Source organism: Acomys minous (assembly GCF_964271855.1).
Source record: "Acomys minous genome assembly, chromosome: 2".
Taxonomy (NCBI): domain Eukaryota; kingdom Metazoa; phylum Chordata; class Mammalia; order Rodentia; family Muridae; genus Acomys; species Acomys minous.
The window spans coordinates 5,660,445-5,680,800 of record NC_140484.1 but is presented as its reverse complement, the minus strand read 5'-3'; the positions used below and the strand labels follow the sequence as shown (position 1 = coordinate 5,680,800).

General features: G+C 45.2%; 1 protein-coding gene across 6 annotated transcripts in view; it reads left to right on the top strand.

Annotated features, from left to right (window-relative positions):
- Positions 1 to 20,356, top strand: part of VTI1A (vesicle transport through interaction with t-SNAREs 1A) — a 318,332-nt gene that overhangs the window by 168,486 nt on the left and 129,490 nt on the right. For 3 of the 6 annotated variants that reach the window (XR_014774705.1, XM_084757820.1, XM_084757821.1), the window contains 2 exons: positions 15,259 to 15,329; positions 17,103 to 17,164. Coding sequence is in view for 5 of the 6 variants with exons in the window: in XM_084757820.1 (XP_084613946.1) it covers positions 15,259 to 15,329; positions 17,103 to 17,164 (133 nt within the window). In the remaining variant the exon portion in view is untranslated. Of the gene's footprint in view, positions 1 to 15,258; positions 15,330 to 17,102; positions 17,176 to 18,120; positions 18,149 to 20,356 lie in introns of those variants that run through there. The other 3 variants (XM_084757824.1, XM_084757822.1, XM_084757823.1) reach the window with 2 other exon arrangements.

Genomic DNA, 20,356 nt, shown 5'->3' with positions numbered 1-20,356 from the left:
ACATATACACTGAGAGAAAGCAGCCCAGTGTTGAAAACTGGATAGAAAGGACATGGGCCTCATCTCTCTTAGTGGAACAGACATACTACTGAGTGATAACCCCAGTCCCTTTGGATGAAACTACAAATTACCATGATGATGATGATGATGATGATGATGATGATGATGATAGTAACGATAATTTTTGAAATAGGGTTTATGCTATTGTTCTCTCAAGGATGCTATAGCTTGGATGTTGAAGACCTACAAAGGCCCGTGAACAGGGCCTTACCAGGGTGGCACTATTGGGAGGTAGTGGAGTCTTTATGAAATAGTGCCTACTAGGAGCCTTACTCCTAGTCCTGCCCAAGAGGTGAGCCATTCGCACCGCACTTACTCTTCATGTGGAAGGCAGAAGCGCCAGATCTGCCTGGCTATGGTCTGGAAACACTAAACAGTAAGCTAAAAATGTTTTTTTCTCTGTGTAAGTTATCTATCTCTAGTGTCTGAATATAGTGACACAGAAAGCTGACTAACATAGAGGAAATTAATGGGCCTTGAACAGCAATTTATTTCCTTTTTTCAAAGGATGGACCCTCCAGGAAGGAAAAAATTAAAAACACCTGTAATCCTAGCATCTGGGCAGAAGGACATGAATTTGAGGCTAGCCTCAGCTATGTAGGCAAATTGTCCCTCAGCATCAACATCAACCACAAACCCACTGTATCCATCCCTGCCTCACCCTGAACTGCTGGGAGGAAGGAGAGCGCTAGGAAATGGGGCAGCTGGCCTGATGGCAGGGGCCGCAGGAGCGGCTTAAAAATCTCACCCCGCTAGTCTTTCTCTAAGTAGCAGGGATTTCCCCCTACTTTGCCTTGTACTTTTGTCTACTCGATTTATAGCATTTAAACATCCATGCTTCCTTGAGCTTCCTGTTTTCTTGTTTGTTTATCCAAAGTGCAGCTCGAAGTTGCTGGGTCAGACTTCTGCCTGTGCTGCTGGCTGGTGATTGGCTAGCGAAGGCAGAGTACATGCCACTAGCCAAAACCACCTGCTTAGGGCTCTGTCATGGGCTTGGATTACTGGCCACCCTTTGGTACATCACTTAACCTTTCTTAACCTCAGCTTTCCTTGTCTGTAAGACAGGTTAATAATATCTCCTTCCTGTGGGCTATGAAGTCAGTGCTACGGTATAAAGTGAAGCAGAAAATAGCTATCAAAATTTAGGTAAAAATAATCCCAAAGGGAAATGTGCAGCAGTGTTTTGTGTGCAGCCTGTAAGTAATAAACTTTTCTTGCATATATATGGAACGAGTGAACTCTTTTTTTTTTTCTTTTTTTCTTTTTTTACCCATGGGCTTATTTAAACCTGGGTGCCTTTTCTGTTCCCCGAGGAAGTTCCATCTCAACTTGTTCAGACTTTTGTGTAGAAGTTCACTAAAACACTTGATATTAGTGGTTCCTAATAGAGCCTATTCAAATGTAATTAAAGTCTTAGAACTGTGCCAATAACTTCCCTGTAGAGCCTTACTGATGAGGTTTAATAAATTCTCTGTTGTGTTTCGAAACAATGACGCCTTTGTTTCGTTCTGTGTTCTAGAAACTCCACTCCCCCACCCCCACCCCCAATATCCCAGTGTTTGCTAACAAAGGAAAACAAGAGCAGACCCTTTAGGATTTTACCAAGATGCTTCGGTTGTGCTGGCTGTGACGGTCCATCTGAAGAGTGCTAATATTTCAGTTCTCAAAGCTGTAAAATGTTCAGTGTGCCTCGAATGGCGTCACCAGCTACTGACATCTGACCAGCTAGAGTTTCAGCCAACATGGTTACCTAGGCCTTCTTTAGTGCCATGGGGCAGCATAACTTTGGGGGATCTTGTTTTCCTTCCTCTCTCTCCTTCTGTGGTTAGGTAGAGGGGACAGTGATCTGGGTTCAGGGTAGAGCTCTTGTCATCCATACATCTGAAGTTGATAAATAATGCTGAAATCACGTAACCTTGGAACGCCATGAGAAAGGACTGTGAAATCATTGTCCCCTTATTTTCTTTGCCTTGAATTTTGTTATTAACTTTTAGTTAAGGGAGTGTCATGACATAAGAGTGACGACCAGAGGACACTGGTGCAAGTTACTTATCTCGTCCCACCACGTGGCCATCAGGCTTAGCACAAGCACCTTGACCTGCCGAGCTACCTCACTGGCCTGAACTTGGTTAATTTTTAACTCTCAGAAAATGTTTAGACTTCTAGTGCCTAAAACACAGGCTATTCTGCTATATAATTATATTCAAAGCTAAAATCTCTTCTCTCTCTCTCTCTCTCTCTCTCTCTCTCTCTCTCTCTCTCTCTCTTTCCCCCTTCTTCCTATCTCTTTCCTCCTCCCTTTCTCCTTCCTCCTCCCTCCTTCCCTCATCCCCACCGTGTGTGTGTGTGTGTGTGTGTGTGTGTGTGTGTGTGTGTGTGTGTAAAACTTATTCAAGCACATTGTACATGTCAGGCTCCATAGCCTTAACTTGTCAAGCCTTACAGGAGAATAGTGCTTTACAAAGCATAACCCAGGGAGCAGCATTAAAGGGGTACTAGGTAGAAATACCATTTCTTGAGCCTCACTCCAAACCTACTGAATTAGAAATTGTGAATATTGGACCCAGAGTATGTTTTTTACTGTCTGGCCACTTTGCTTTTTTTGGTGGATCTGTGCATGATGTATAATCAAAATAAGAGACTTGATGTGTCCTATTTAAAAAAAAAAGTCCAATGAGTATATCCAAAACAGAAATAAATAGGTAAATAACCAAGGACAATGGACAGGAGCAAAGAAGTAAGTACAAGGGAGTTCGTGTGGTTTTGAGTGTGTGCAGTGAGCACATGTGTGATGTGTAGCAGGAATGGCGGGGTAGGGGAGCAGCTGTGTGGGCTAGAGTGGAGCGTTGAACACTAAGGACCAGACTGCTCATTCCGATCCCAAGGACTCAGGCCAGGAAGAGTGTGTGGGGGTCATGTGGCTCACATTGCTCAGGCGTACAAAGGGATTGCTCCCCACAGGATCAAACATGTCTTTAACTAGCAAGGGGCAGGAAGGTGGTAGCTTTGAATGAGACAGCCTAAAAACTGTGAATCTCGTTCTTAAAATTAACTTGAATACAACAATATGAAGTCACCCCTGTTTTCTAGTTTCTTTTTACTTATGTTTCATCTGTGTGTATCTCTGTGTGTGTGTGTGTGTGTGTGTGTGTGTGTGTGTGTGTGTGTGTGTGTGTGTGTGAGCACAGGTGTGGTATAGTATAGTATAGGGGATGAAGCTTAACCATCATCGAATATGGTTGCCCTCCTCAGTTGCTGTCTGCTCTATTAGTCCAGACTGAACCCAGAGCTCACTGAGTGGAGGAAAATGGCTGTGAAGTGAGCTCAGGGGACCTGCCTGTCTCCACAGATCACCTCTGCAGCTAACTTTTAAATCTAGGTAAACATCTGCCCAGTACAGACCTAGACGCACCCTTGTTTCTGTGAGCGTGCTGGCATCTGAACTCAGCTCCTTGTACTAGCACAGTAGGCACTTTACTGACTGAGCCATCTCCCAGTACCAATGACTTGGAGAGAACAGTACCAATGACTCGGAGAGATGTCTGCATAGGAGCCACACATGATGAGCTAGAGACTGTTGAGGAATGGAGGCAGACAGCCACAGCAAAGAGTTGGCCTCTAGACTCCTGATTTCGTCAACCTGTGGTAAGGTTTGTGCAACACTGCAGCTGCACAGGACCAGGTGAGGCCCTCTCCTGTGACCTTCAAACTTCAGCCTTGTCAGACTGATGAAACAAGTAGATATAGAAAATCCAAGGTGAGGACATTCCTTGGATGCTAAGAAGGAGAGATTTGATGGAATTAGCAATTGTCAAGTTCCTGTTGTCAACTGAGATGAGGTACCAGGTGCTGTAGATCCAGAATAGCAAATAAGTCCTGTCCTCAGGGACAGTTGTGCTCAACTGAAGTCTATTGTCTGGAGCATTTTAAGGAGTTTGTTCCAAGGCACTGTGATTGATTGGTGATGTCTGCCAGGCATTTGAAATTAAGGAGCAATAGCTTGTATGGTATGTATTTGTTGACCTTGTTCTTAGAAGAAATAATGCCTTGTTGGAAAGTTAAAGAAACTGATTCATCCCTATAATTTTTGTTTTCAAACATTGTTTGTCTAATTTCTAAGCCACATTTAATGTCAGTCTTTTAACTTCTTCAGTTTTCTCTTCTTTTGTCTGACATGATGTCCTGCTTGGTATTTCTTCAGTGTTTACCATTTTATAGGTCAATACTTTTTGTTTCTTAATGCTGGATTTCAGCAACATTACTAATAAGATGTATTATCTGCTGCATCCATTGCCTTGTACTTCTGCAGGCTTGATAAGCTTATCAAACTATCATTTGTTTAGTACACACACGCTTCTTCTTATTGCTTTAATCTGAATATCTGCTTGATTTCTGTGCATATTTTAACTTCTAAATCTATGTAAACATTTGTCCAGTTGGAGTAAAAAGTAAAGACTATATTTTAAAGTATTATTTTGCATAATAAATATGGATGCATGCATTATAGCTATGTCTAGATATGTAATATGCCATATAAGGTAACTTCCAGTTGAGCTGTAAATGTTTTGTAAAATCAAAAATATACCTGTGACTCCCTGCCTCAAACTATGTAAGGCCAACATGGGTCACCATATAAAGTGACTATAAACTAAACTATGAAACTCTGAGATGAAGAGAGAAATCTTGAAAGCCATATGTTGCAATGAGTCCTTAGATATGACACCCAGAATAAAATAACAAATAAAGGAAATACAGACTAATCGGACTGGAGAGACAACCGCAGGAGAGAGTGTTCACACGTCACACATTTGGTAAGGGTCTAGCTCTAGAATATAAGTAACTCATATCATTCAAGAATCAGAAGACAACCTAGCTCCTCAACCACATAGATATAAGACCTACGAATGGCCAGTAGTCGCATAGGAAGGTGCTCGGCCAACCCCGTCAGGAGCATTCCTGTCAACTGCACCTACAGGGCAAGTACAGGGCAGCGCCTCGTTCCTCTCCCTAGGCTGCAGTAGAACCAAATCTGTGCCAAGACCCAAAGCCAACATTGGACCTCCTGTGTGTTGCAGGTCACAGTATAAAATGATACACCTGTAACACAAATAATTTTGCCCTTCCTCCAAAGGTTAAACACTGACCTGCCACACAGTCCAGCCCGCCACCTCTAGGCTTATAGCTGGAAGACCTGATAAATACTCAGATACTTAACACACACATGACACGCGTGGATGGTCCGTGTCTGCTGTCTTCACACACATGACACTCGTGGATGGTCCGTGTCTGCTGTCCTCACACACATGACATGCGTGGATGGTCCGTGTCTGCTGTCCTCACACACATGACATGCATGGATGGTCCGTTTCTGCTGTCCTCACACACATGACATGCGTGGATGGTCCGTGTCTGCTGTCCTCACACACATGACATGCGTGGATGGTCCGTGTCTGCTGTCCTCACACACATGACACGCGTGGGTAGTCCGTTTCTGCTGTCTTCACACACATGACATGCGTGGATGGTCCGTGTCTGCTGTCTTCACACACATGACACGCGTGGATGGTCCGTGTCTGTTGTCTTCACACACATGACATGCGTGGATGGTCCGTGTCTGCTGTCTTCACACACATGACACTCATGGATGGTCTGTGTCCTGTCTTCACACACATGACACGCGTGGATGGTCCGTGTCTGCTGTCTTCCTCAATTACTTTCCCATTTGTCTTATTTTTTGAGACAGGGTTTCTCAAGGAAGCTGGAACTTGTCATTTTAACTACATTGGCTGGCAGCAAGGCTTTCCAGTGCTAGGGTCATAGCTGCGGGCTGGCACACCCAGCTTTTCACCCTGGTATTGGAGAGCTCAGGACATCCTTGTGTGTGTAGAACAAGTACTTTCCTCACTAAGCCATCTCCCCCTGGTCCCCGCTGCCCTGTCACCTGCCATGACAGGCTGCTGGAAGGCTCAGTCAGATGAGTCTCCACTGAAGTTGGTTTTGCCTGAACAAGAATCCATTCCTTTTTTGTAAAAGAACAAAAATATGGTCACCTCAAAAAGTTAAAGTACGAATCTTATTCTTTCCTAGAGCTTGGTTTGTTGTATAATCTGCAGGAAACAGAAAGTTCATATTTAGCAGTAGCTTGCAGTAATTCTCTCATGGCAATGACGAAGTCCTAGAGACGCTGGCTGGCCCCGTCCCTCTGTGCCGAGGTGGCCGCAAAGGCTTGTCTTGGACACTGATAGTGCTTTTGTGGCATGTTAGACTGTAACGAATTTTTAATAGAGGACTTCTGGTGTTTTCTTTATTTTTAACTGCAAAGCTCACTGATTCAGCAGTCAGAGACTTGGGCTATGTTTGCAACCCCATCCATAATTAGCACTGATCGGGGTGATCTACACACACACACACACCCTCATCTCCATCTCCTATGCTCATCTGTACAATTACTTTACAGTATGCATTTTTCTAAAATATCTGTGACTGTGTTATAAGTATATAGAAGATGCCTTGGATATATTACAGATTTGCAAACAGAAGTTTCCTGAGCCCCTGCATGCCTTGGCCTGCCTTCTGTGATCCCACCTACACCAAGAAGAGTAAGAGGCAGCCTTATTTCAAAAGGAGCTTTCAGGTGCAGTGGGAAATGACACAACCTCCAGATCCCCCTAGCCAAGTGGGGAGCACAGAAGGAAGAAGTGGGCTGGGGAGGAGCTGGCAAGCTGGACACGACCAGACTCTTCTGTCAGGGCATCGTTGCTCAGTCCTAACTCATGTCTGTCAGTAAACATGGAGACACTGTGTTATAGATGGAGGTCCTGAGGGAGACGGCTCAGCAGGGAAAGTACTCCAGGCCTTGACTGGAGTCCAGATCTCCTGGACCCACATAAAGCCACGACTGGCTGACTGGCTGTGTGCACGAGCAATCCCAGCATTCCTGCAGTGAGACCGGATGGGAATGTCCTCACGTTCGTGGACTACCTGGCCTGACATACACCGTGGCAAACGAGACCCTGTTTCAAACAAAGCGAACTGTGAGAACTGACGCCTGAGGTCATCCTCCGACCTCTGCATACTTGCTGTGGGACACGCATGCTCATTCACGCACATAAACTCACACACATGCACACGCATGCAGGTGTGCACAGAGAGATGTATTTTTAGTTCATTGTTGTTGCCAGTCAGTTGACAAATGCTTACGGTGGTAATTGATTTGGAAAGAAGACGTTTGCTAGCCAGACAGTGACTTCTTGAGTAAGCGGATGATTGGAGTAAGATGTAAGCAGTGGCAGAACTGTGTCCAGGGCTCACTGGAGTACAGGAAGTGATTGACTCAGCCCGTAATGGTTTCTAAAAGGGCTTTCTAATTACTTTGCAGTCAATTGTCAGTACTGTTGCCATGCTTTAGGGTGTTTTTGTTGTTCTATTGGGTTTTTGTTGTTGTTTTTTTTTTCTTTTTGTTTTGAGAATGAGTGCTTCATTCACCCTGGACAGCTGGATGACACTGAACACGCCGAGTCAACACATGTTGGGTGAATTCCACATGTAAGCCCTTGGCATGTTTTGTCAGCCTCCCATTCAGGCCTCTGCCCTCATCTCCTGCCTTTTATGTCCTTTATTGAATTGCGAGAAGAAGGAGCACCCGTCCTGCTCGGGTCACAGAATGGGGTGCATTCACTAGTATTTCTGAATGGAGTTGTGATTAGCATTGCTGCTTCTGTTTAACAGCCTCCATTTACATAGTACCTGCTTGGTGCAGAGCACAGTTACCGGGAGCACAGCTCCACTGACTGATGTCTCTGGGCCCTGGGAATACTGTCTGTTAATTATCTGCAGGAAACCACTAACTAAGAGGAGGTTCTGCTACTATGACTTTGATAAAAGTAACACTAATGATTTTTTTTAATTGCTTACTGATAGATGTGATTATCCTAAAGCAAAATAGAACACACGTTCAGCTGTGGAGGGAATGTTCAAACATAATCGCCTTAAAATATGCGCATGTGCACGTGCACATACAGGCACACATGAGCCTAGAACATACATGCTGTTTCTCTAGGCATGCATCATGCATCTGTGGCCCTGACTTGTTCTGTTGCTTACATGCTGTGCCAAGAAACAGGCATTGTGTCTAGCACTGTTGTATCCTAATATTTTAAAGCCAGATCATCCAGTCTGACTCTAATTTTACTTCGAAGGAAACTGTTCTCAGAGAAGCGTTTTCCCTAATGTAAACCTCAAGTGAAATATTTCTCTCTTTTGGAGTAGGCGTTAAGGCCAGCGGGCAGTGGGAGGTCAGTGTAGCGAAGGGAGTGTCCATGCTCCTACCGTTCAGTAGCATGGTAGTCACTGTGCACCTGTAGCCTTGGAGCACGTGAAACATGGCTAATGCCACTGAGGAACTGAATTTTTACTTAATTGCATCAGTTTATATCATCCCTGGACATTTGCCTGTCCGTTTCTGTATTAGACTATGAAGCACCAGAACTGCGATTTCCACCCCTAAATTAGATTTAATACAAAACCGAAGAGGCCCTAGGCAGCCTAGCCACACCTTTGTTTTCTGGAGTCCACAGGCATTCTTTCCAGGACCCTCACAGACACCCGGTCTATGGCTGCCCGTGTGGGATATAGAATATGATCCATTGCTCACGTATCCGGCACAAGGGCCATCTCTGTTGCTTATGGCCCTTGGTACAGCATGAGTGCTGTGGGGTGGTTGTCATACTGTGTCATTTAGGGGATGAGGACTGGAAAGCGGCTGGACACAGAAGCAAGATCAGTACAAGTGCAGCTCCATTCCAAGTCCTTTGCTCCGCAGGCTTAGGACCTGAGCGCGTCTCCTTGCCTCTCTGCCTTGTTGGCTTGGCGGGTGCATATGTTATCTCTACATATGCTTTTATGCCCTCATTTTTATTTTCAACAGTTCATTATCTTTGAAGAATATAATAGGAAAAATATTTTACGTTTACCTACAGATTTCCCACTTCTAGTGCCCGTCATTCCTTTCTGCACATCCCCGTTTCCATCTGGAATCACTTTTGTTTGGCCTGAAGAATTTCTCCAGCAATTTCCATCACTTCCTTCTGGGGGATAGTTTTCTTACTTCTTCGGCTGTCAGAAAACCAGTTTATTTGAGAAGGCAGAATTAGGCAAATCTCTGTAAATTCAAGATTTACTCAACACAGTGAGTCCCAAGCTAGCCAGGGCTACACAGTGAGACACTGTCTCCAAAAAAAAAAAAAAAAAATAGAAGAGAGATGGCATGGGGAAGGAGGGAAGAAAACAAATCTGTTTAGAAGGGAGGGAGATGTCCCAGCTAGTGAAGGGCTTACTGTATAGAAGCACAAAGGCCTGAGATCAGTCCCCAGTCCCCACACAGGAGTGGACACTGTGGCAGGCACCTAGGGTCTTGTTGCTAGGGGGGTGAAGACAGGAGGAGCCGAGGACTTGGTGGCCAGAAGGCAGTGTAGCCAACTTGCAAACTCCCAAGAGTCAATGAGAGACCCTGTGTCAAACAGGACAGCCGACAACAAGTGAAGAACACACTGCAGCCAACCTCCTGCCACGCCCGAGCACACGCACGTGCATACACACACGCGACAGATGCCTCACTTTACTTTCGAAAGGCCTTTCCACTAGAGGGAGACTGCTGGGGTGATTTTTTTTCCCCCTTTCAGAACTTTGGAATGTTGTTCTGTTGTCTTTATTTTTCATGACAAAAATTTAACCTTCATTCTTCTGGGTTGCCTCCAAAATAGAGTGTGTGTGTGTGTGTGTGTGTGTGTGTGTGTGTGTGTGTGTGTGTGTATGTGTGTGTGTGTGTGTGTGTTTTCCCTCCACCTATCTTTATTTCTCTTTAGTCATGAGAAATGACTACACCTAGTCATGGTTTTTATAGTTCAATTTCATTGGTCTTTAGTTGATTTTTAAATGCAAGTTGGGAAGTTTGGGCTGTTCTTCAACTATTTTTTATTTCTCTCATTTTCTCTAATCTCCTTTTTGGAAGCTACCTCTAATGATGTGTACAGAGCCTCTAATGGCGTGTACAGAGCCTCTAATGGCGTGTACAGAGCCTCTAATGGCGTGTACAGAGCCTCTAATGGCGTGTACAGAGCCTCTAATGGCGTGTACAGAGCCTCTAATGGCGTGTACAGAGCCTCTAATGGCGTGTACAGAGCCTATAATGGAGTGTACAGAGCCTATAATGGCGTGTACAGAGCCTATAATGGTGTGTACAGAGCCTATAATGGTGTGTACAGAGCCTGTAATGGAGTGTACAGAGCCTCTAATGGTGTGTACAGAGCCTCTAATGGCGTGTACAGAGCCTCTAATGGCGTGTACAGAAACCCCTGATAGCATGTGTAGAGGCCTCTTGTAGCAATCTAATGACAGAATTGAAGTTATGCTGTGTGTTTTTCTAAACTTCTCTCACTCAGTTTGGATCATTTCTGGTAACCCAGCGTCAAGATTCTTTTTTCCTACTCAAGCACCTCCATTTGTCCTGTACTCGATTAGTCTCAGAAGCTATTTCTTTGCCTTCTGGAATTCCATTTCCCTTCTTAGAATCTCCTGTTATCTCATGAAAACCCGAGTCTTCACCTACTACCTCCAAAACTATCCAATAACCCTGCCGCCTAAAGTTGGCTTGTATCCATGATGGGTGCTTTTTCATTTCTTTCTTTCTTTCTTTCTTTCTTTCTTTCTTTCTTTCTTTCTTTCTTTTTTTAACTATTCTCTTTTCTTTCCTGCCTTTTGCTTGTCTTGTACGTGAAGTGGTGTGGGTCCTGACTGTGAGCTAGTGGGTCTGTTCACTTCTCACAGCACCGTGATTGGTGAGCCTGGGCCGTGGCACAGAGTCTTCCAGGAGTCAAGCTGCGGTCCTGCTGAGCTGACTCTGGTCAGACTGGCTCCATCTATAGCCACTGAGTACCCAGCCGATGCTGATGCCACTGCAGAGATAAGTCTAGGCACTGTGTACCTGTATTCACAGCCCTCAGTGGCTCAGATAGGATAGGTGTACTTCAGTATGAGGCCACATACCATGACTCTGCCTCAAATTTTAAAAAACAAACAAACAGCTTAGTCTTTGATCTGAGCATGGGTTAATCTGTAACGGTTTCGGTTTCAGTTTCAGATGTGCTGTGGCCACACTGAGACAGACTTGCCTCTGACAGTGTGTCGAATACAAGCAACATAAGGATGCGTAGGACTGTGTGGGAATTCTCTCCAGCCAGACTTTCCTCCATTGCCTCTTCATTGGTGCATATCGACACTGAGGGAAAACCATCAGAGCAAGCCACACTGAAGCGTAGGGCTTGGCTCGACTGCACTGCGCCCTGTAAGCCTGTGCAGTCATGTCATGAGCCTGGTCTCCCTCCTGTCTGTAGCAGGCAGTCCTCACACTAAGCACTCACCCTATGTAGGAGACTTACTTGTGAAGTGCCTCTTTGCATCTCGGGCACTTGTCCTCCCTCAAAAGTTTAGCAGTTATTTTGTCTGGGTTTTTCTTGTTTCCATAGAAGTGGTCCTTTGTGCACTTCCTCCACTGTAGCAGAAGCAAAAAACCCTCATATATCCTAAGTTTCAGGTGAAGAGAGATTGTTTAAAACAAACAAACAAAAAAACCCTATCTTTGTGGTACGCCACCCTCCCTGTGTCGAGAACTCCAAAGATTCGTCAGTACTGAGAGCACTCCTTAAGTCTGTGGTGCAATACCAGACCCATTGTCCAAGAACACATTCCACATGACAGAGAGGCAGGTCTGGGAAGGTTGTTAGAACAGCTTTCCACATCAGCCTGCTTTCTCCCTGTTAGTCTCGGCGGCCAGAATTCCCGGGTCACCATGTCCAGAATGCAGATTGTTGGTACAGATCTGCACTCCTCATCTGTCCGGTTGCTGCTGCCCTGCCGTCCGGCATGTTCTGGAATAGCTCCTGGACAGCCCTGCTGAGCATCTCTGTGCTTCATCCATGCCCCAGATGCAAGCAGCAGCTGGACCATTGCGATGCCTTTCACCTGCTCCTGGGCTGCTAATGGGGTTTTCAAGTGTTAGGAAATAGCCCTGTCTCCTCTTGGCAGTTTAAAGAAGACTCAGCTGGCTTCCTTCACTTTTAAAAATAATTTTCTGGAAACCACATCCTTAACAAAGGATGTAAAAAGAAAGTTAAGTACAGTTGTGCAGGGGAGTAATCAGTACCTTGTGGAGAGTGCACTGCTCATAGCATAATGGCGAAAACTTAAAAATATATATTTTGAATTTATCAAATGGAACATTTTGTGCTGAATTAGATTTGAAGCATCATTTTCTTCAGCTATATTTGTACCATGATGTAAGCTTAGGTTGTACCTAACTTTTCATAGGGAATATTTGAATCCATTCACTTCTGAAATGCAGGTCTAGTTTCTTTTAAAGGCTCACTTGTATTTGCCTCGTGATGAATGTACACAACTTGTTAAATGTGGTTATTTTATGAATGAAGAGACAAGATGGCCTCTGAGGCCTGCGCTCCTCAGCCTGGATCTTATCCACAGTGGGTGCCAAGCAAAGGAAGTGTCTCTCTAGATTTGTGGTTACCTGTTTCCTTCTGACTTCCGTTCAGAGGCAGGAAAGCCTTGAATGCCTATTGTACACTCTATGCAAAAGCGTAAAGAGGAGATGCAGTGCTACTCAGAGGCCCTCGGCAAGTGTGCGCGCTGTAAAGAAAGGGCTGTGGACCGAGGCCACGGCTGAGTCTGTGTAAGGGTAGAAACAATCCGTTCTGTGTGTTCTGTGAGTGCTGTCTCCCCAGGATGACTCCCAGGACCTCTGTGGCGAGGTTGGGAAGGACAGGAAGGAAGTCCTCCTTCCAGGGAGTCATTCGTCATGTCACGGTGACATGCAGAGCTGCAACACACAAAAATCAGCTTTGTTGTGTGCTCCCCATTGTTTCCTAACCTCAAGACGATGCTTAATGGTCAGGGTGATGCTATTTATAAAATGGGCCTCTCTCAAACTGCATCCTAACTGATTACAGCTATTCCTGGAAAAGACCACAAGAATATTTAAGGCACTAAAAACTGTAGACATGGCATGTCACACTTGCCATTGTTTCAAGTCTGTGAGCTTGAATGCTTTCTTTCAAATAATATTTATTAGCTTTATTTTATGTGTGGGTGTTTTGTCTGTGTGCATGTCTGTTCACCACATGCACACCTGGTGCCCTCAGATCCCTGGGACTGGGCTATAGATAGACAGTTGTAAGCTGCCATGTGGGTGCTGGAAACTGACCATCTGGGAGGACAGGCAGTGCCATAACCACTGAGCCATCTCTCTAGCCCTCCTGAATGCTTTACTGATGTTTTTGATGAGTGCTTTTATCTTAAATTATTCAAGAAAAGCCAAACCAACCATCATATACTTTTAATTAAATAATCCCTAAATATTTAATACTATCTGACCAATGACTGTATTAAAAGCAATCTCCTCTGATTTGCTTTGTTTGACATACAGGTTTTACTTTCTTTGAATGTTTTTTTCATCCATAAACTGATCGTTTCTAATATATCTTCTTGGGATTTTCTTTATTAGCATATTAAAATATAAGACAGCAGCCAAGAAATGAAGGATTTTATTCCCAACAAAAATGACTAGGGCCACATTAAGTATCCGCTCTCCTGCCATATAAGGCTGATGCTAATGCTGCTGAGTCACGCCCCACCTAGGAAGCAAGGAGCTTCAGGAACAGCCCGGCTCTTGACTTCTTACTCCACTGAGTCCTTGAGTCGAGGACTGCAGATGAGTACAGAGTGGAGCATTCCCCTGGTGAGCCAACCTGATACGTATGAGGCACCATGTCTGCTTTCCAGCCTCTCTGGGAGGGCGCGGAAGCGAGGACCTTAAGCCTTGCTGTGACTTCATTCATTTCTCTCTATCTCACTCTCATTTCTTCATTTTTTCCCCTTAAATACTAACTGGGTTATTAGACATAGCATTAGTTATCTCTTTTCCATTTGTTTAAAACCATGAATTATAATGTGCTCTATCTTGATAGGAAGTAATAGTGTTTTCTTGAAATAATGACCTTGTGGTGCTCATACATATTATACATTGTTATAAATTAATTATGATTGCCATGTTTTAATGAGTAAAGGAATCTAAAGTATTAGAAACAGTATGACAAAATTGAGTATTTCTAGTTGTTTCTATGCCAAACCAGGATGAAAGAGGTTCAAATGTGGTGTCTTCCTTCACCATCTTTGCTATTGTGATGTGTCTGATAGGAGCCATGCATGTTACACATTTGTGCTTTAAGGATAAACTGTATGATGTCAGTCATAAAGAGTTGAAATACACCTAAGAAGAAATGCTTTATGTGGAAAATTGTGGGCTGGGAAGGCATTCTCAGAGTTGCAAACATGTCAAGGGTATATGTACAGAAGTGTATGTGACCATTTTTATGGCGCCCAATCCTAACAAAAGCAGTTCAAAGTTCCTCTTTTGTAGGATAGGTGCATCCTGGTGATAACGAATGGGACGAGAAAAACAATCAGTCAAAGCAGTTGTGTATCTGCAGGAGTGGGTCACACTTAGTGTCTTGTAAAATGTCTGTAGTCAGAGGTCAGGCTGCCAAGTGCCAAGCAAATGAGATCACCATGACAGGGATCCCTCGTGGCAATATGGTGTTCATGGGACTCATGGTGCCATAGAGTAGTCTCAGTATTTCCAAGCTGAACTGCCGCTCCCCTAACTTGTCCCCAAAGTCTCCAGCAGCTTATAGACCATGGCAGAGCTCTTGCCTCCAGGAGACTGGAGCACAGGATGGTCTCCCTCCCAGTAAGCACAGTAGATAATTGAGGATGACGTGCATTCAAATCAAAGGCTGCACTCCAGGGTGAGGAAGTCATTCATCGCACACCTAGGCTCTGCATCTTGCTGGGAATTTACTGGAGTGACTTTGGACAAGTCACAACACCAGTAAACCATTGACGCCACCACACTGGCCACAGTCATTGGATTTTAAATGGAATCCAGTTATCGGCAAGATAGGTAAAGTTATCAAATACTGTTTATATTTTTCACTGCATTAATTAAAACTCATACATAAGGCACACTGCTTTCATCTTGGTTCTGTATCCATGGTCGTTCTCGCACTTCTCGGGGTGTAGAGTGCTCTGCATGCACCCCAAGTTACCACTCCATACATTTTCTATTCGTAGAGCAAATCGGCCAAGAGATGTTGGAAAACCTGAGCCATGACAGAGAGAAGATACAACGAGCACGTGATCGAGTGAGTATGAATCACTTCATCATCTACATGTTCACAAATGAAAAGACACAGGATAACAACTTATGTTGCCTTGCGTCCCCATGTGAAGATGAGCAGTGAGCACAGAGCTCAATACCCTGCCCTCCCTCCAGTCAGAAGCACCTTGGCCATGCAATGTGACATGCTTTGTGTCACAACTTATGTTGCCTTGCATCCATCGCTGGGATGGACACGGACAGTAGCAGCATAGCCATAAGTACGTGTGTGTGAGAATGGCCATGGTCAGCAATCGCCAAATGTAGGACGAGAACACAAGAGCTTTAGATGAAGGAAAAGCAGCTGGCTCTCTCCTCATCTCAGAACGCCCCCGGGTAAAAATTAATTAACTCCATGACTAAGGAAAGAAGGCCACTGAGGGAGATTTTACAGTGTGTCAATCCTTCAGAATAAAGATTATGAAAATACTGACCCTCATCCTTTCTCAACTTCATTTCATTTCAACCTATATTTTTAGGACCTTGCATATTCATATATTAAAGATTAATTACCATAGGAATGTTACACCCTGCCTGCCTATGAGGCATCTGTTTTTATATCCAGTTCAAGTATCCATTTTAGAGTTCCTGGAACCCCTCATGCTGCTCTCTGAACCTAAGAACTGAGTCTGCTTGCATGTATTCGTGGTGCCGCTGGGCTGCTATGTGCTTGCATGTATGCGTGGTGCCACTGGGCTGCTGTGTGCTTGCATGTAGGCATGGTACCGCTGGGTTGCTGTGTGCTTGCATGTGGAAGTGGTACCGCTGGGCTGCTGTGTGCTTGCATGTATGCGTGGTGCCACTAGGCTGCTGTGTGCTTGCATGTAGGCATGGTGCCGCTGGGCTGCTGTGTGCTTGCATGTATGCGTGGTGCTGCTGGGCTGCTGTGTGCTTGCATGTGGGCGTGGTGCTGCTGGGCTGCTGTGTGCTTGCATGTAGGCATGGTGCCGCTGGGCTGCTGTGTGCTTGCATGTATGTGTGGTGCCACTGGGCTGCTGTGTGCTTGCATGTAGACGGGGTGCCGCTGGGCTGCTGTGTGCTTGCATGTGGGCGTGGTGCCGCTGGGCTGCTGGGTGCTTGCATGTAGGCATGGTGCCGCTGGGCTGCTGGGTGCTTGCATGTATGTGTGGTGCCACTGGGCTGCTGTGTGCTTGCATGTATGTGTGGTGCCACTGGGCTGCTGTGTGCTTGCATGTAGGCGTGGTGCCGCTGGGCTGCTGTGTGCTTGCATGTAGGCGTGGTGCCACCGGGCTGCTGTGTGCTTGCATGTATGTGTGGTGCCACCGGGCTGCTGTGTGCTTGCATGTGGAAGTGGTGCCTCTGGGCTGCTGTGTGCTTGCATGTAGGCATGGTGCCGCTGGGCTGCTGTGTGCTTGCATGTAGGCATGGTGCCGCTGGGCTGCTGTGTGCTTGCATGTAGGCATGGTGCCGCTGGGCTGCTGTGTGCTTGCATGTGGTCGTGGTGCCGCTGGGCTGCTGTGTGCTTGCATGTAGGCATGGTGCCGCTGGGCTGCTGTGTGCTTGCATGTGGTCGTGGTGCCGCTGGGCTGCTGGGTGCTTGCATGTAGGCATGGTGCCGCTGGGGTGCTGTGTGCTTGCATGTGGTCGTGGTGCCGCTGGGCTGCTGGGTGCTTGCATGTAGGCGTGGTGCCGCTGGGCTGCTCTCCAGTGGGATCCGGTGCTGCTCCAGAGCTCTAGGGCCATCAAGTCCTGATGTTCACTTCTGATTTCTTTGTTTCCACATGTTTTTCCCCTTTAGCTTCGGGAAACAGATGCAAACTTGGGGAAAAGCTCCAGGATTCTGACGGGGATGTTGCGAAGGTAAGAGCCAGGTAGGGAGTAATCTTCTGTTTCTCTTTTTAACTGTGTTTTTGTCTCATTGGATTGGGGCATTTCCCAGGCTGCTGGGCTTCTGCTCTCTTCTCCTAGGCTGTATTAATACCCTTTTGAAACAATAGAGCATTGATTTTAACCCTTTTTTTATCAGAGACCCAAAATGTGTAACTTAGATTAGAGGCAAGGCTTGAGCTTGGGGGCCTACCTCAAGCTATGGAAAAAATTAGGGTTAGATAAGATATGTTTTTTATAGCCTGAGGAAGGCCCATGGCAGGAGCACACTGACTTCTCGTGCTTCTGACGGAGGGAGTGCAGGCCTGCCATCATCCAGAGAACACTGGGTGCTGGCTTGGCCTTGTTTCATTGCTGAGAAGAAGGCTGCTTGGCAAACACTGTGACTTCATGTACATACATTTATAAGAATATTACAGTTATCCGAGTAATCTGAAGTTATCATTTGTGCCCACAACAAATCTTTTAAGTATTGCATGTGTGACTAAGCTTTGATTGATGGAATATACTTGGAAGAACATAAAAAGGTAAATGAATAAAGATGGGTCATATTCTAGGTCTGTTTTGTAGTTACCTGTTTTACACTAATGCTCTACAAAGTAAAAAGATCATCCATCGTCTACCATGATCACGTGAGCATGGAGCTGTGAGTGCCTTATGAGTGAGGAGTGTTGAGAGTGACCCTAGAAAAACAAACTCTTCTTTTTGGACAACTGTTTAAGACAGCTAAAGCCATCTCCGTCCGTGCATCCATGCATAGCCATGTGTGGATGCTACACTTGCTGTGTTAAAGGTTTATCCTGTAAGAACCAGGTGAGTGTATAATTGTTCCGTGCTGGGGCTGATGTGATTTCTCTGTGAGCCCATCAGTGGTGAGCCGCTTCCCTTCCCTGGGGGCACCATTCCAACTCAGAGACAAACACCTGTAGGGTGTCTGCTCCGGAGCAATACATACGTGACCTGAGAAAGACTCAAAGTCCAAAGAGAGGAGCATTAGCAACCGAAGGAGTGCGTCAGTGGCTGAAGACAACAAAAGGAAAGCAGGGCAGCCGTGCCGTGCCTGCTTCCCTGGGAGGCCCCTGCGATCTGAGCTGTGACGAGCGTTCTGCATCTGTCTCCATCTTGTCAAAGCTCATTAAAGAGTCCTCCTGCTTCCTGTCGATTGAGCTGTCCAGAAATCATTCATCATTTTTAGTGTAAAAAAAAAATCATGCGGTTATTTAAATAATATCATATTAATGTTAAAGTTCAGCTGTCACTTGATAGTATGGCTTAATCAGATGTAGCATTTAGGGAAAATAGTTTATTCTGGCTCTTCGTGGCTTTCAGGTTGGCAGATTCAAATAAGGATTTATGGCTTTCTAGACCCATGTGCTTCTGCCCACATTTCTGCTTGATGTACCTCACACTTAGTACAGGACACTGCAGACAGTTATCGCAACAGATAGAATATCCTTTTATATTGTGTTTGAATAAATTTGCAAGTCATTTAGAGAGGGTGAAAACACAAGCAACCTCTGCAGCCTTTGGTCTTTTTGCATGGGAATCACACACCCAAGCTGCCTTCCCAAGTCTGCTGAGGAAAATGACTCAGATGCAGTCTGCTTGGGCTTCCCTTTGTAGGTGAATTTAGCTCTCTCCTGACCCGCCTCTTTGAGGAGGTGTCTGGAGCAGTGGTTTTCAACTTATGGGTCATGGCACCTTTGGGGGCTCGCATAGCAGATATCCCGCATATCAGCTATGTGCCCTACAGTTAATCCTAACTGCATTAGGAAAGCTGAGAGCTGCTGCTCTAGAGGAGGAACAGAAATAAAAGTCCCCCAGGTGGATATCACCATGCTGTGCCTGAGCCAAAGATGCTCTGGGGCTCTGTGGTGTTTCATGTAGGGCAGTGTGTTTCGCTAGACACAGCTGGCTTGTCAGTATCTACCAAGACACCAAGAAAAGCATTTTCAGTCAGCACTATAACTCAGAGTCTGGGAACAAACAGCTTAGTAGTGGGTTAGGGTTTTGTTTCTAATTACTGTCCCACATGTTGGACAGTTGATTTTCTGCTTGAGGAAATGCAAACATTTTGCCAGCTACTTCATTATTTGGGATTTATTTCATAAAAAGTGAGTCTTTCAAGATATGGGAACAGTGCTCCTTTGTGTACCCCAGTCTCTTAGTTAAGACCCTGACTGATGTTTTGTTCGCCTGGCATTCACTCCCCAGCACTGAGGTGCATTGCAGAAGAGGCCACATTGTGTGCCCCCTGTTCACACTAATGCTGCATGTCACATTGCATGGCCAAGGTGCTTCTGACTGGAGGGAGAGCAGGGTATTGAGCTCTGTGCTCACTGCTCTTCTTCACAGTGTGTGAAAGCAAGGAGAGAATGTCTCTGAATCACACATTTACCTACAAACAAATAAACCCATTGATTTTTATATGGTAAATTCTGTGTGGCTAAAAGCAAATATAAACAGAGAATTCTTATAAAGAAAGATTCCCGGTTGTTATAATTTTCGTTTTTAAATTCGTGCAGTGAACATGAGCGGCAGGACGTCATCCATAATCTGTCAGGTTGCTTCCCAGTGGCCAGTCCGTCATAAAGACGGGACCCGCATCCTCTGCACCTAAGTCTGTACCTGTGTCTACTTAGTCTTCTATGAGACTGACCTAATGAAGTCAGCAACAAAGCTTCCTGGACCCAGTGCCTCTAAAGCAGCCACTCCCCATGCCTCTTCATCTTTATTAGCTTCCGTCCTCCCCTCTTGTGCATATCTTTTCTTTCCTTTTTCCTCCTGCTTATTCATGTCTTCAGTAAATATTTAATGTCTGCGTGCGCAGCCCAGGGATCCGGAAGTACAAGCACGTCTTTCTTTGCTTTTACGATGCTTCACTGTAGAGAGAATGTATGCAAAAAAAACAAACTATAGAAATTCCTAGTTCTCAAGGAAAACTGCTCCAATTCTCCAACTCTGAGTTCTCCTTGCAGATCCTATAGAAGGCCTCCAGGAGCACCAACAGCCGAAAGAAATAAACTAGGGAAAAGGAAGATGGTTTGTTTCATCATAAACTAGAAATGTTTTACAAAAAAATAAAATAAGTTATACAGAAAATATTGACATGTCCAGTTTAGTGAAATAGCACCTGAAGTAGTCAAACAGAAATTCTCTTTAGTG